At 31.5% G+C, this 13,270-nt stretch overlaps 2 protein-coding genes and 1 long non-coding RNA gene across 4 annotated transcripts; 1 reads left to right on the top strand and 2 right to left on the bottom strand.

Moving 5' to 3' along the window:
* Positions 1 to 1,029: 1,029 nt before the first annotated feature.
* Positions 1,030 to 2,211, bottom strand: LOC105786979 (protein PLANT CADMIUM RESISTANCE 2). The gene is made up of 5 exons (XM_012613443.2): positions 2,170 to 2,211; positions 1,923 to 2,088; positions 1,766 to 1,837; positions 1,432 to 1,644; positions 1,030 to 1,265 (listed from the first exon to the last, which is right to left on the bottom strand). Exons 1-5 carry the CDS (start codon positions 2,209 to 2,211, stop codon positions 1,192 to 1,194), a joined length of 567 nt encoding a protein of 188 aa, XP_012468897.1. The 3' UTR covers positions 1,030 to 1,191.
* A 1,764-nt stretch (positions 2,212 to 3,975) lies between these two features.
* On the bottom strand, positions 3,976 to 5,767 carry LOC105785673 (uncharacterized). Of its 2 annotated transcripts, XR_001131110.2 has the most exons (4): positions 5,311 to 5,767; positions 4,689 to 4,784; positions 4,194 to 4,416; positions 3,976 to 4,078 (listed from the first exon to the last, which is right to left on the bottom strand). It is a non-coding gene; the product is annotated as an uncharacterized LOC105785673 (long non-coding RNA). The 2 variants fall into 2 exon arrangements; XR_008197776.1 differs by lacking the exon at positions 5,311 to 5,767 and having other exon boundaries at positions 4,689 to 4,843.
* Positions 5,768 to 10,839: 5,072 nt separating this feature from the next.
* Positions 10,840 to 12,899, top strand: LOC105786978 (protein PLANT CADMIUM RESISTANCE 2). Its single transcript, XM_012613442.1, has 4 exons — positions 10,840 to 11,002; positions 11,085 to 11,156; positions 11,262 to 11,480; positions 12,799 to 12,899. The coding sequence occupies exons 1-4, from the start codon at positions 10,840 to 10,842 to the stop codon at positions 12,897 to 12,899; spliced, it is 555 nt and encodes a 184-aa protein (XP_012468896.1).
* The last annotated feature ends 371 nt before the right edge of the window (positions 12,900 to 13,270 follow it).

Genomic DNA, 13,270 nt, shown 5'->3' with positions numbered 1-13,270 from the left:
TTGAATTTTAGTTCATAAATAATAAAAACTATGATTTGATCCATTTATACGATCTTCGATGCCAAAATAGGCCTAAAGGAAGGCTAACATATTCAGTTAGTGTGCAAGACATCATTCGGAGGCATAAAGACACAAGATTGGCCACGACATTGTAACACAGAGTGTCGATGTCGCAACATTGTGAGTAGAGCACTCAAGAGGAGCAATTTGCCTTTAAAATTATTCATAATTTAGTTATATTAATAGTAATTTTATAGTTAGTGTTGTTTGAAATGAATTAGTTTAGAACTATTAGTCGGATTGAGGAATAGTCGAGGTACCAATCCAAAGAACAAAAATCTTGTTGACTCGGGAATCAATATAGACCCGTTGAATCGGACTAAAAGATCAATTAAATAGGATTTTATTAATTTTTTTTGTAATTTTAAAGCTTATAACAACTAGCAGATAAGAAATTATATCAATAGTAATTTTAAAGGTGAATTTACTTGATGTATCCCTTTATATTAAGATTTAGTTCAAAATAGTTTTATTATTAAATGAATCAATTTAATTCTGTATTATTAAAAATAATCAAACCCATTCAAGTCTTCTTCCTCACACTACACCAACATCATCATACTTATAAAAATACCAAGTTGACTTACAATTTTCAAGTTTATGTACCGATTTAGATACTAAGTAGAAGTTGCCAACTTTAGGTATCATGATATATATGAACCCTTTTAAAAATGTTATTTACTATTTAACGAGTCACATTTTAAAATTTTTAATGATTTTGTAGATATTTTATTTGGAGTTGAACTATAAAAATAATAATTTGATGTCATTTTCTAAAACAATAAATATTAACTTTATTTAAATATTTTTATTAATATAAAATTAAAATCATCCATTTTGATAATAAAAATTAATTTAATCCAACCTCTCTTTCTAAGTATTTCACCTAAATACCAAACACGCACACACAATGCATAAAAGAGAAATATTACAAGTTATTTTCGATTCTCATTCTTATTCATGAAGATCTAACATGAATAGTAACAGTTTTATTAATATATTTTGACAATCACAAACATACATAACTTGAAATTCAATTGGCAAGCCGTACAATCAACCAATTATGGAAAGCAAAGGAATTAAGTGTTACATATAAAGATGATATTAATGCAGTGATCTCATCATCATCATCTACTTGCTCATGCCTTTTTCTACCGCTGGAGCCATCGCCAGCCCTGGGTTCTTCACCACATTTGCATGCCAACCTGCATATATAAATATACCCCACAAAATTAATGACCTCAAACAATAATTTATTTCATCATACCAACGTATTTATTCGGAGATATTTGTTTACAGCTACTCAATTAATATACTTGAAGTTATATTAAGAATAATTAAAAGGGGTATAATATTGGTATGTAGACATACCGATAGACATGTCGAATCCACGGTTCTGGACCTCACGATACTCTTGTGTCAAAGCACAAGGCTCGCAGCAGAAATGACGCATGCAATCGCCACAATCGCCTCCTTTCAAGTTATACTGCTTTCTCAGTTTGGATCGGTAGCAGCAAGAATATAAGCACCCACACCCGGTGATGAACATTATTAATATGTATAGTGCCCCACTTGCCCCACATGCTGCACCATCCAACAGTGTTTTTCAACATTATTATTAATTACATAATATCTCTTTAAATATATATATATATGTCTGCAAACCTAAGATGATAAGATTTCAATTTAGAAATTAATAACTTACAAGTCGACCCTTTATCAACAATCTCAGCAATCTGGCCAAAGGTGATGCATGGGCACCAGTATGAAATGCAACCTGAAATGTCCATATATTTAATTGATAAACTAATTCATATATTTAAAAAGACACAACTGATATTGAAGAAAGAAGAAAGGGTTACAAGTTTTCAGGTCAGAGCAACAATCGCAGAATCCGGCGGACCAAGGAAGTTCATTTTGAGGCTGTCTGATGGGTGGTTCATGGTTGAGGAATTTAGGCAGGATAAAGTTGCAATTCAAAATGAAAGAGATGAATATGAAAAGAAGGAATTTGAGCTTGTTAATTTTCTATGCATTTATGAAACTGAAGAAGACCCTTATTTATAGATGGATGAAGATTTAAATTGTTAGAGAGAAATACAAGTCAACAGCCGCCAGCATGTCCCACCTCGTCTTGGAACCATTTGCCATTGCAGCACTACACCAAAACAGGCTTTTAGCGGCGCTTTTTTAGGTCTTTAGCGGCGCTTTTTAGCGCCGCTAAAAGTATTTACGGCGCTTTGAGAAGCGCCGCAAAAAACACCGCTAATGACAGCGTCGCTAACTTTAGCGGCGTTTTTAGAAACAAACGCCGCTAAAGACTCAGACCATTAGCGGCACTTTTCCCACAAACGCCGCTAAAGACTAAGACCATTAGTAGCGCTTTTCCAAAAAACGTCGCTAAAGACCAAGACCATTAGCGGCGCTTTTCCCACAAACGCCGCTATAGATCAAACCTTTAGCGGCGCTTCTCGCGAAAACGCCGCTAAAAACATAACCTTTAAAAAAATTATTTTAATCAAATTATATTTATTTTTATGATAAATATTATATTATGTTTTATTTTCTAAATTTGAACTTTAAATATACTTTTAAGGATAAATAAAAAATATTATTTAAATTAAATTTTCTATGAAAATTTTAACTTTAAAACTAAATATAAAAATTAATGAATTTAGTTTTAGAATTTAAAATAATAAATGAATAACACAATTAAAATCCAAAAGTTAGAACTCTTAAGTAAAAATAAAATTTAGAATCAAAACTAAAATAAATAATACATATGCAAGGCAATAAAACATACAATGCATTTTCTTAATCAAGTAAATCTTGGTAATAAAAGATATAATACATATATTTAATCAAGGAAATCTTGTAATGAACTCAAAGCAATTAGCGTGAAACTGAAAGCAGCAGAATTGTAATGAACTCAAAGCAATGAGCATCGAATTGAAAAGAAAAAAAGAATCACGATCATAAACGAGATCCGAACTTCATTCCTTTGGGCGCCCACCTGGATAGTCCCCGCTTCAACGCCATTGGCTATCGAGCCTAATAACAACAATAGCAACAGTAAAATCACTCATCAAAAGGTGGAAAAAGGATAATTACAAGTTAACAGTGAGGAGATCGCATGAAACTGAAAGCCGCAGATCCGTATTGAAGCTAGTTGGAATGGAAATCCATGGGAAAGCAAGCATAGATTAAAACTTCATAGAACTTTCTCTAAAAACTTCATAGTAAACTGCTTCAGTCTACTTTTTACTTTACTTGTACAACAATTACATGATATGCCAAAATAAAAAATATAATAATTGATTACGATTCACACTAACCTTATATTAAATATGATATTTAAATTTAATTTAGTTATTTAAGCACCTCCGGTTGTTCAGCTAGTTAGCACTTTGACAGGTTTTGATTAAAGTACCTAGTCATGTCCTACACTTTTAAGCTTCAAAATCTAAAACCGATTATTAGAAGACCTAAAAGCATACAACAACATTAATGAACCAAATTATTCAATTACACTTTCTTGGCTTTGTTTATGATGCATCTTTTTGTAACACTAACCATTATTTTTTTTTAAATTTCAAACTAAATAATATAAATATAATTTTCTAACATAAAATCTAAAATTTATATCAATTATAATTTCTCTTAATTCATCCAATATTATTGGGTTAGTCAACGTACATATAAAATAGAATAACAATAATCAGAAAGGAAGCCTAACACATGAAAAGAAGGAAAAACGAGTTACAAAACAATACTCTGTTTGGCTATGTGCATCAAACCAAATTTCTAATTCATTCATATATAATTAAAAAATCATGTGCATCAAACCGAATTTAAAATCTAATTCATTCATATATAGCTATGTGTTCCAGTCACTAGTTGAATACTTGCGTCTTTTTTAACTATTCCTAAGTGATTACCTCTTCGCAGGTTCATAGTGACGGGATCGTCTTGCAATGTGCAAAAGTTTGAAACTCCTTCCAGATACAGAAAAGGATGCCTACATTCACAGACCCTAATGTCAAACTATGAAGCTTAGAAAGAAATTATAACCATCCATCCATTGAGCACATCAAAAATGAATAAAAAAAATTAGCCAAGTATCCATCCTTAACCTGCTTAAAGAAGCCATACACCAAGGCAACTGTCCATAGAGTATTCTTGAGGTGATTGCGGATTCCTCGGGTCAGGAACTCATTCCAAACAAACATGGTCTCATAAAGAACCTCACCTGGTTCGTTATTATACAAGTTCTTTGGAAGACTACACATAACATTGTATGAATAGCTGAAGAAGAAGTCCTTTGTAAGATCCACTGAGCTTAGGTGCTTCTTGTACCTAAACAAAAATGAAACAACAAATATCAAATTACAAACCATATGTGTAAAATGCATAGCAGAATAAAAGCACCTGGGTTAAAAACAAACACAGACGAGACTACTTGGGTTAAAAACAAACACAAACGAGACTCTATCACATACAGAAAATTTTCTACTTTTCACACAACAGAACATAATACAATAGAACATCTTTCTGCAAAACAATGACTCTCTAGCAGTAGACGAAGTTCAATCCCAAAAACAAAATCTTAGTTAAAATACCACATTTACCTTAGTTAATACATGCCTTCTGTTATTTAAAATTTCATGCTGAACTATTGCTGGAGTTCCAGGAATGGAAAAGATTGGTTCTTTATGAACAGCAGCCTGAATAACCGACAATGTAAGCACATTAATGAAGGGCAAGTGATGGAAGAAGATGCTAAAACAAATTCCAGATACAGTCAAACCTCTAAGAGTTATCCATAACAAATCACATCATGAGTAATAAAAACATATTCTAATATTTGTTCTTTTCTCCTTGGGGTTGAGTGAGCAAAGAACAAATGAAACAGAACCAATTAACAACTAAATGAGCAGCGCAAAATTCCCCAGGAATACTTCCAGTAAATCCCGATCCCACTCACACAAATTCATCATGAAATTAAATCCTTGACCCATAACTTACTTGTTAAGAGTACTGCTAAAATTACCATTTACCAGCACAAGCCAGAATTGCTTTCTTATCCTTTATTAGTTCCATGCAACCATTTACCAGCACGCTCTATTTCTATTTTGTTATTAGGGCGAAGGAGGAAAAAAAAAGCCCTAATTCAATTTCCTCTACAGCAACAATGGCGAAATTTCAAAATTTTTCAATGTATCTGGAAAAATAATTCAAATAAGAAATTACCAGATATCTTCGATGAAGCCATATTTGATGAGCTCCGCGTTCTCGTACTTGTCAAGACTCATGAAAATGATATAATTGCCAGCTTCTGCCCGCGCTTTGAAGTAAAACACCAATTTTCCCTTCCTTTCGTCCCTTTGGAGAGACAAAATTAGGGTTTTCCTCTCTTCGGTTAAGGAAATATTGGGAGACCAGCCTATCTCATGCCATGGTTTAAAAAGTAGGGTAAAGTCGGGATAAATTACCCATAGTTGCAGCATTTATCTTCCCCCTTTTTCTTCTTTTTCTTCATCTCCCTTTCGTTAAAAAATTTAAAACGAAAACAAAAATACCAAACACATTATCTTTTTTTTTCCCTGCAAATACCGAACAGAACAGAAGTCTTTTTTGACAAAGAGAAAGCACAAAAGGAATTTCAAAAACCTTATCTGCTTTAGTAGCGGAGCTCCTTTAATTTGGAGATTTTAGGCGGAGAAATTTGGGAATAAAACGCGCGTTTTTTTAAATGATTTTTGCGGCGTTTTTATTATAAACGCCGCTATTGTTTACCTTAGCGGTGTTTTTCATAAAAGCGCCGCAAAAAAAAATCATTTTGAAAAAAATTACGTCGTTTTGCTATGCTATGCTAAAAGGGGGCTATTTTTTAAAAGTAAAATTATTTTGTGGCGTTTTTTATAAAAACGCCGCTATTGCCTACCTTTAGTGGCGTTTTTCATAAAAGCACCGCAAAAAAAATTCATTTTGAACAAAACTACGTCGTTTTGCTATGCTATGCTAAAAGGGGGCTATTTTAGCGGCGTTCTTCATAAAAGCGCCGCAAAAAAAATTCATTTTGAACAAAACTACGCCGTTTTGCTATGCTATGCTAAAAGGGGGCTATTTTTTAAAAGTAAAATTATTTTGTGGCGTTTTTTATAAAAACGCCGCTATTGCTTACCTTTAGCGGCGTTTTTCATAAAAACGCCGCAAAAAAATTCATTTTGAACAAAACTACGCCGTTTTGCTATGCTATGCTAAAAGGGGACTATTTTTTAAAAGTAAAATTATTTTGTGGCGTTTTTTATAAAAACGCCGCTATTGCCTACCTTTAGCGGGGCAAAAAAAATTCATTTTGAACAAAACTACGCCGTTTTGCTATGCTATGCTAAAAGGGGGCTATTTTTTAAAAGTAAAATTATTTTGTGGCGTTTTTTATAAAAACGCCACTATTGCCTACCTTTAGCGGCGTTCTTCATAAAAGCGCCGCAAAAAAAATTCATTTTGAACAAAACTACGCCGTTTTGCTATGCTATGCTAAAAGGGGGCTATTTTTTAAAAGTAAAATTATTTTGTGGCGTTTTTTATAAAAACGCCGCTATTGCCTACCTTTAGCGGCATTTTTCATAAAAACGCAACGCCGCAAAAAAAATTTATTTTGAACAAAACTACGCCGTTTTGCTATTCTAAAATTTTTTTATTTTGTTTTTTATAAATTGATTTATTTTTTTATTTTTTTCTTATAATTTGGTCCTCTCCAAAATAAATAATTATACCTAAATATCCATATCAATCTATTACTTTTTTTAACTTATTTATTTATTCTATTTAAACTAATATTTAAATATATCAAATGGTTTAGATTAAATTTTTTAAATATAAAAGATTAATTAATTGTATAAAATTTTATCATTTAACAAATCTCAAGTAAACCCTAAATTAACCATTCAATACATATAAAGTCTATCTATTATATATCTCTTAAATAATTTAAACTATACTCATAATTTCAATATATTTGATTTATTATTATCTCTTTTTACAATTATATAAGAACATATTTAAAATGTAAATTAAAAAAATAATTAATCTAAACTCAAAACCTTAACTCGACCCCTAAATCCCTAAACCTTAAATCCCTAACTCTTAACCCCTAACATCTAACCCCTAAACCCCTAACCCCTAAACCTTAAATCCCAACACTTAAACCATAATCCCTATTTCATAATCCCTAAATCCATACTCCTTAAACCTTAAAATATGAACTTCTAAACCGGCCTTAAATATTAAATTAATCACATACCTTAAACTAAAAACCTAAACAAATTTATTATTATCTCTTTTACAATTATATAAGAACATATTTAAAATATAAATTAAAAAAATAATTAATCTAAACCCAAAACCCTAACTCGACCCCTAAATCCCTAACTTTTAACCCCTAGCACGTCTAACCCCTAAACCCCTAACCCTCTAACCCCTAAACCTTAAATCCCAACCCCTAATCCATAATCCCTAATCCATAATCTCTAAACCCATACTCCCTAAACCGACCTTAAATCTTAGATAAATCATATACCCTAAACCAAAAACCCTAAACAAATTTATTATTATCTCTTTTTCAATTATTTTAAATAATAGTATTTTAATTTTTCCATGTGTTTTGTTTCAAACTATTTCTACGTGTCATTATTTTTTTGGCCGCTAAATCCCCGAAAGCTCACAAAACGGCGTCGTTTGGCTTATATTTTTTTGCGGCGCTTTCTTAAAAATGCCGCTAAATCCCCGAAAGCTCACAAAACGGCATCGTTGGGCTTAGGTTATTTTGCGGCGCTTACTCAAAAACGCTGCTAAAGCCCTAAGCATTAGCGGCGCATTCTTAAAAACGCCGCTAAATCCCCGAAAGCTCACAAAACGACGTCGTTTGGCTTATGTTTTTTTGCGGCGCTTTCCTAAAAACGCCGCTAAATCCCCAAAAGCTCACAAAACGGCGTGGTTGGGCTTAGGTTATTTTGCGGCGCTTACTTAAAAACGCCGCTAAAGCCCCGAAAGCTCATAAAACGACGTCGTTTGGCTTATGTTTTTTTGCGGCGCTTTCTTAAAAACGCCGCTAAAGACCTAAGCATTAGCGACGCTTTCTTAAAAACGCCGCTAAAGCCCCGAAAGCTCACAAAACGGCATCGTTGGGCTTAGGTTTTTTTGCGGCGCTTTTTCAAAAACGTCGCTAAAGCCCTGAACATTAGCGGCGCTTTCTTAAAAACGCCGCTAAATCCCCAAAAGCTCAGAAAATGGCGTCATTGGGCTTAGGTTTTTTGTGGCGCTTTTTGGAAAACGCCACTAATGCTTATTTTCAGTGGCGTTTTCCATAAAGCGCCGCTAATGATCGATATTTATCGGCGTTTTTTATCCAAACGCCGCTAAAAACGCCGCTAAAAGCCTGTTTTGGTGTAGTGCCGCTAGTCTAATATCTTCTATCAAAAAGGTTTTCATCAATTAATATAGTTACAAGTTGCACAATCTGCCACTCACACTTGTCGACTGCTAGAGTCACCAAATGGTTAGATCTATTGGTTCCGCCTGTTGAACAGGTCAATGCTATCTTGATAGTAACCATAGTAATTTATATATTTAAGGTTTGTTTATCCTATATTATATTTTAATCACTTATACTTGAAATGTTACGTTTTAGCCACTTATATTATGGTTTTGTTACGAAGTGGTTACTCTATTGTCAAACTCCATTACCTCCCTAATGGCAGTCCTACGTGACAGTCGAAATGGGTTTTAAATGCGAACTTGAATGTCCGGTTGCTGAGATGAAAATAAGTTTTTAATTAAATAAATTTAATTTGGACAGCCACGCAAGAGATTTAAGTTGGCATTTAAAACTCATTTGGACTACCACGTAGAATCGCTGTTAGGAAGGTAACGGAGCTTAACGATAGAGTGACCGCTTCGTACCAAAACGATAACGTAAGTGACCAAAATGTAACATTTCAAACATAAGTGACTAAAATGTAATCTGAGGTAAATAAAAGTGATTATTTTTATAGTTTATCCTATATTTAATGCAATTATATATGCTTTAATTAATGATAATAATTATACATGCGTCCTTGCTTCCTATCTCTGTGGGTAATTGGGATGCCTCAAAACAGTTTTGGTTATGGCAGATTAATTAGGCTGCGCTGCCGAGTTTGGTATGGTGTCTCTTGACTATAACACGTGTGATTTTTAAGGAGGCTTGAAATATCTAAAAAATAGGACTCCAAAATTTAGGACTCAGAATCTAGTTTGGCTCTAATTATTTTTTATATTATGAAATGATATTATATATTTTATAACACATTTATATTAAACACAATAATAGCAAATGTTTTAAAAAATATGTTAAGTACATATAAAATTATTAAATCTTAGATAAAAATAGTATACATTAATTTTATTTTCTAAAACATGAGTAATGTTTTGTTTAGCATTGCTTTTTAAGAGTATTTTTAGAATTTAAAGCACTTTTGGAACTAGAAACAATGCTAAACAAACAACTTTTAGAATTAGAAGTACTTTTAAAAAGTTCTTTTGAACCTAAAAGCAAATGCAAATTTTTTTAGCTTTTGCTATTGACAAAAGTGCTTTTGGACCAAATGACAGTGTCAACTCTTATAATATATTTTATATAAAATTTATATTTTGTATTAAAATTTATTTTAAATATATAACATATAATATTTAAATTTTATTGATTATATTTTATTATTTAAAATATAGTTTATATATTCAAATTAAATTTTATGAATAATTAATATTAATTATTTAAAAAATTTAAAATTTATATTTCATATATTAAATATTAACAACAAATTATAATAAAATTTTTTATATTGTTACTAAGATATCATAATATTAACTAATTTGAACATTATTTAAATGTATATTTATTGCTTTATAACATAATGTCTAAAATGGACATTTTATTTTTGAAAAGTAATTTTTACAAGCAATACTAAACACTTACATTTTAAACCAAACTTTTAAAATCACTTTTCCACAGCATTTCTCAAAAGCAATACTAATCTAGCCTTAAGGCTTAAATGAGCTTAGTTTAATCATTTATAAATATGAGTAAATTTCAATAAAAATTGAGTATTTTGGGCTAGGTTAGTATTTTAAGTAGCATAGATTATGTTAATATCTTACATAGCTCAATTCGAATCCGACTCGACCTATGAACACCGCTACTAATCATTTTTTTTTCCAACCAATAAATATATGTTTAAACAATAGGAGGGTTACCTTCCGATTTCTTAAGTTGTTTAAGTTAAACTTAATTTCTAACCATTTTCTAATAAAGTTGAGAAAAAAGATAGAACTAAAGATCCTTTGTTAATTAGGTTGTCAATTTTGTTGGTTTGGTAAAGAAAGCAAGCCATTTTAGATTGTTTCGACAGCATAATCGGTGTGCAATCGTTCCTAGACAGATAGTGATTTAACTGATAATTATACATATCCATTTTGGCGTTTTCATGTTCACTCTATTCAGTTGGAATGACTGTAGATTAAATAAGACACTCGTTATAACTTAATTATTCGCTGCAAACCTCTTTTATACATATATATATATATGTTTATACATTCTGAATGAACAAAGTAAATCTCAAAGAAGACAACTTTGCCTTGTTCATCGCAGCAAACGTGAATTGCAAGTATTTCAATCCATTTTTTCACTCAGATCAATAGCTTTCCGCAATTTTATTTTCCAAGCAGTAGGTAATCTGCATGTACTCATCATCACCTCTTGACATTGGGCAACAGGCTCCGGTCACTGGGATTCCCGTTGCCCCAACAAACCAACAATATCCTACCCAAAGATACACGCCGACAGCCGTGAAGGTCCCTTGGTCCACCGGACTCTATGACTGCACCGCCGATGTTCCAAACTGTAATTACCCTTTTCTTTTCAAATAAAATAAATCGCATCATTAAAATGTTTTTAGTTTCATAATGAAATAAAGTTTTCATAGGTTGCCTCACATGTTGGTGTCCTTGCATTACCTTTGGGCATATTGCTGACATCGTCAGCCAAGGATCAATCTGTAAGTTTCTTTCACGAGGAGAACAACGTGTGCATAGATTCTTTACTTGTGTCGTCCAATATTTATGATGGATTAACATAAACATATAATTCTGGGGTGGTGCAGCTTGTAGAGCAAGTGGGGCCTTCTTCGTATTGCTTAGTATTTTGACGGTGTGTATTTCCAATCGCATTTACTCTTACACCTATCGAGCTAGACTACGGAGTCAATACATCTTGGAAGAGAGCCCTTGCAGGGATTGCTACCTTCATTTTTGGTGCGAGGCTTGCGCCTTGTGTCAAGAATACCGCGAGCTCAAAAACCGTGGCTTTGATGTTTCCCTTGGTAAACACATTTGACGACTTTATGCTTTTGTTCTCAAGTTTTTTTTTTAGTTAAAGAAACAAACCGGTGACGCAAATCTTACCCTCTACTTGGTAGATATTGTATTTAACCGGATTTTAGTCATTCAATTTTACCGAGAATTTATGTGCCTAAAGAGCTAATAGGAAACTAAAATATGTTTTTTGCTTGCATCTGGATACCCTCTTTTTAATTGAAGAAAAAAAGATTTTTCTGATAAAATGATAGAAAAAATAAATAAAAATCATATTTTTAAAGAAGAAATATATAAAATATCTAAATTCAAAATATGGAGTCAAAGACATATAGAAAAAATAAGTGGAAATACAGCAGCAAAGGATACTAGAGGAGGATGGAGAAAGCCTAAAGAAATCATCGAAAAGTAGTTTAGAAATCTTTCTTTTCTTTTCACCATCCTTGTACATTTCTTTATAATCATCTTAATTTTATCTTTAGTAAATAATGAGATTTCATTAATCCTCCTCTAGTATCCTTTGCTACTGTATTTCCACTAATTTTTCTATATGTCTTTGACTCCATATTTGATTTAGATATATTATATATTTCTTCTTTAGAAATATAATTTTATTTTATTTTTCTATCATTTCATCATAAAAGTCTCATTTCTTCTCCAATTAAATTTCCTAATTTTTATCTTGTTGTTCATTTTAGAATTTCTTCTATTAAGTTTATACCATTAAACATAATAAATAATGATGACTTTCATTATGTTTAATAATATAGACTTAATAGATGCAGGAAAATATTGTAAGAGATGAAAAGAAAAATTTTGAGCTACTATTTCTTTAATAAAACCCCATTCAATACTGCTTATATCAAATGGTTCATGATCCGGTCTAAATTTTATAGTAAGAAATTTTTCATCTAAATCATTAGTAAAACATAAGCTTGTAGAAAATATTCGAAAGGGTTTTTGAAATTGAGCTTGCTATTTGCAAATATCTCCATTTATTTTTGTAAAAATTTCTCTGGTAAAATTTTTCTAGCTTTATTATATAAACATAGTCTAAATATTTTATTCATAATAGGATTATTTTTCCTTTATTAATAAAGTATTGAAATATATCAAGAAGATTGTTTATCTCCTTAATATCTATATTTTTCCTTTATTAATAGAATTATGCATGAATTTGAGCCCATGTCGTATAGTTTATATTGTCTCTTCAATCACTCAGCTCTAGTAATATTTAATGTTTCGAGGGTCCAACTAAAACAAACCTATAATTTAAAATTTGTATGACCAAAAGGCTTTTTCATTTTATTTTTTGGGAATATGTAGGATGGCATGGAAACTGGGAGAGGCAGAAAATTTTGGGGGTGCCAATGCCAATGCCAATGGCAATGGCTCCTGCAGAGATGGAAACCGGCATGAGAAGATAAAAAGGATGACGGCTTTGATGACGCCTCCTTATATTGTCATCTAAAGGGATTGGAATGGAACAACGTAATTTACTTCATTTGTAATTTTGATGATTATAAATATGAAGTTGTTGCTAGTTGGGAAAAGAAAATTATATTAACCCTACTCATTAGAGTATTAATATATATTTTTAAGATAGTTAGTATTATTGTTGTTGTAGCAAAGATATAAATTTGAATGCCCTTAGGCACATAATATCTTCGTTTTAAAATCGAAGGAATTATGAGTAATTTAGAAATTCTATAAAAATGTATTTAATTATATATTTATGCTTTCTTTGAAGAAAAACTTATTTATTATATATGTATTACAATAGTTTTATATAAAATAA

Source organism: Gossypium raimondii, chromosome 1 (genome assembly GCF_025698545.1).
Source record: "Gossypium raimondii isolate GPD5lz chromosome 1, ASM2569854v1, whole genome shotgun sequence".
Taxonomy (NCBI): Eukaryota; Viridiplantae; Streptophyta; class Magnoliopsida; order Malvales; family Malvaceae; genus Gossypium; species Gossypium raimondii.
This window is presented reverse-complemented; position numbering and strand designations above follow the sequence as displayed.

Bases quoted from the DNA above. Each gene is read 5' to 3' on its own strand.
- LOC105786979 (XM_012613443.2), bottom strand. From the start codon at position 2,211: ATGGCAAATGGTTCCAAGACGAGGTGGGACATGCTGGCGGCT. The intron at 1,645-1,765 runs GTAAGTTATTAA...TGGATGGTGCAG, and splicing joins TGTTGATAAAGGGTCGACTT to CATGTGGGGCAAGTGGGGCA. The intron at 1,266-1,431 runs GTATGTCTACAT...TTATATATGCAG, and splicing joins TGGATTCGACATGTCTATCG to GTTGGCATGCAAATGTGGTG.
- LOC105786978 (XM_012613442.1), top strand. From the start codon at position 10,840: ATGTACTCATCATCACCTCTTGACATTGGGCAACAGGCTCCGGTCACT. The intron at 11,003-11,084 runs GTAATTACCCTT...AAGTTTTCATAG, and splicing joins CACCGCCGATGTTCCAAACT to GTTGCCTCACATGTTGGTGT. The intron at 11,481-12,798 runs GTAAACACATTT...GGGAATATGTAG, and splicing joins TGGCTTTGATGTTTCCCTTG to GATGGCATGGAAACTGGGAG.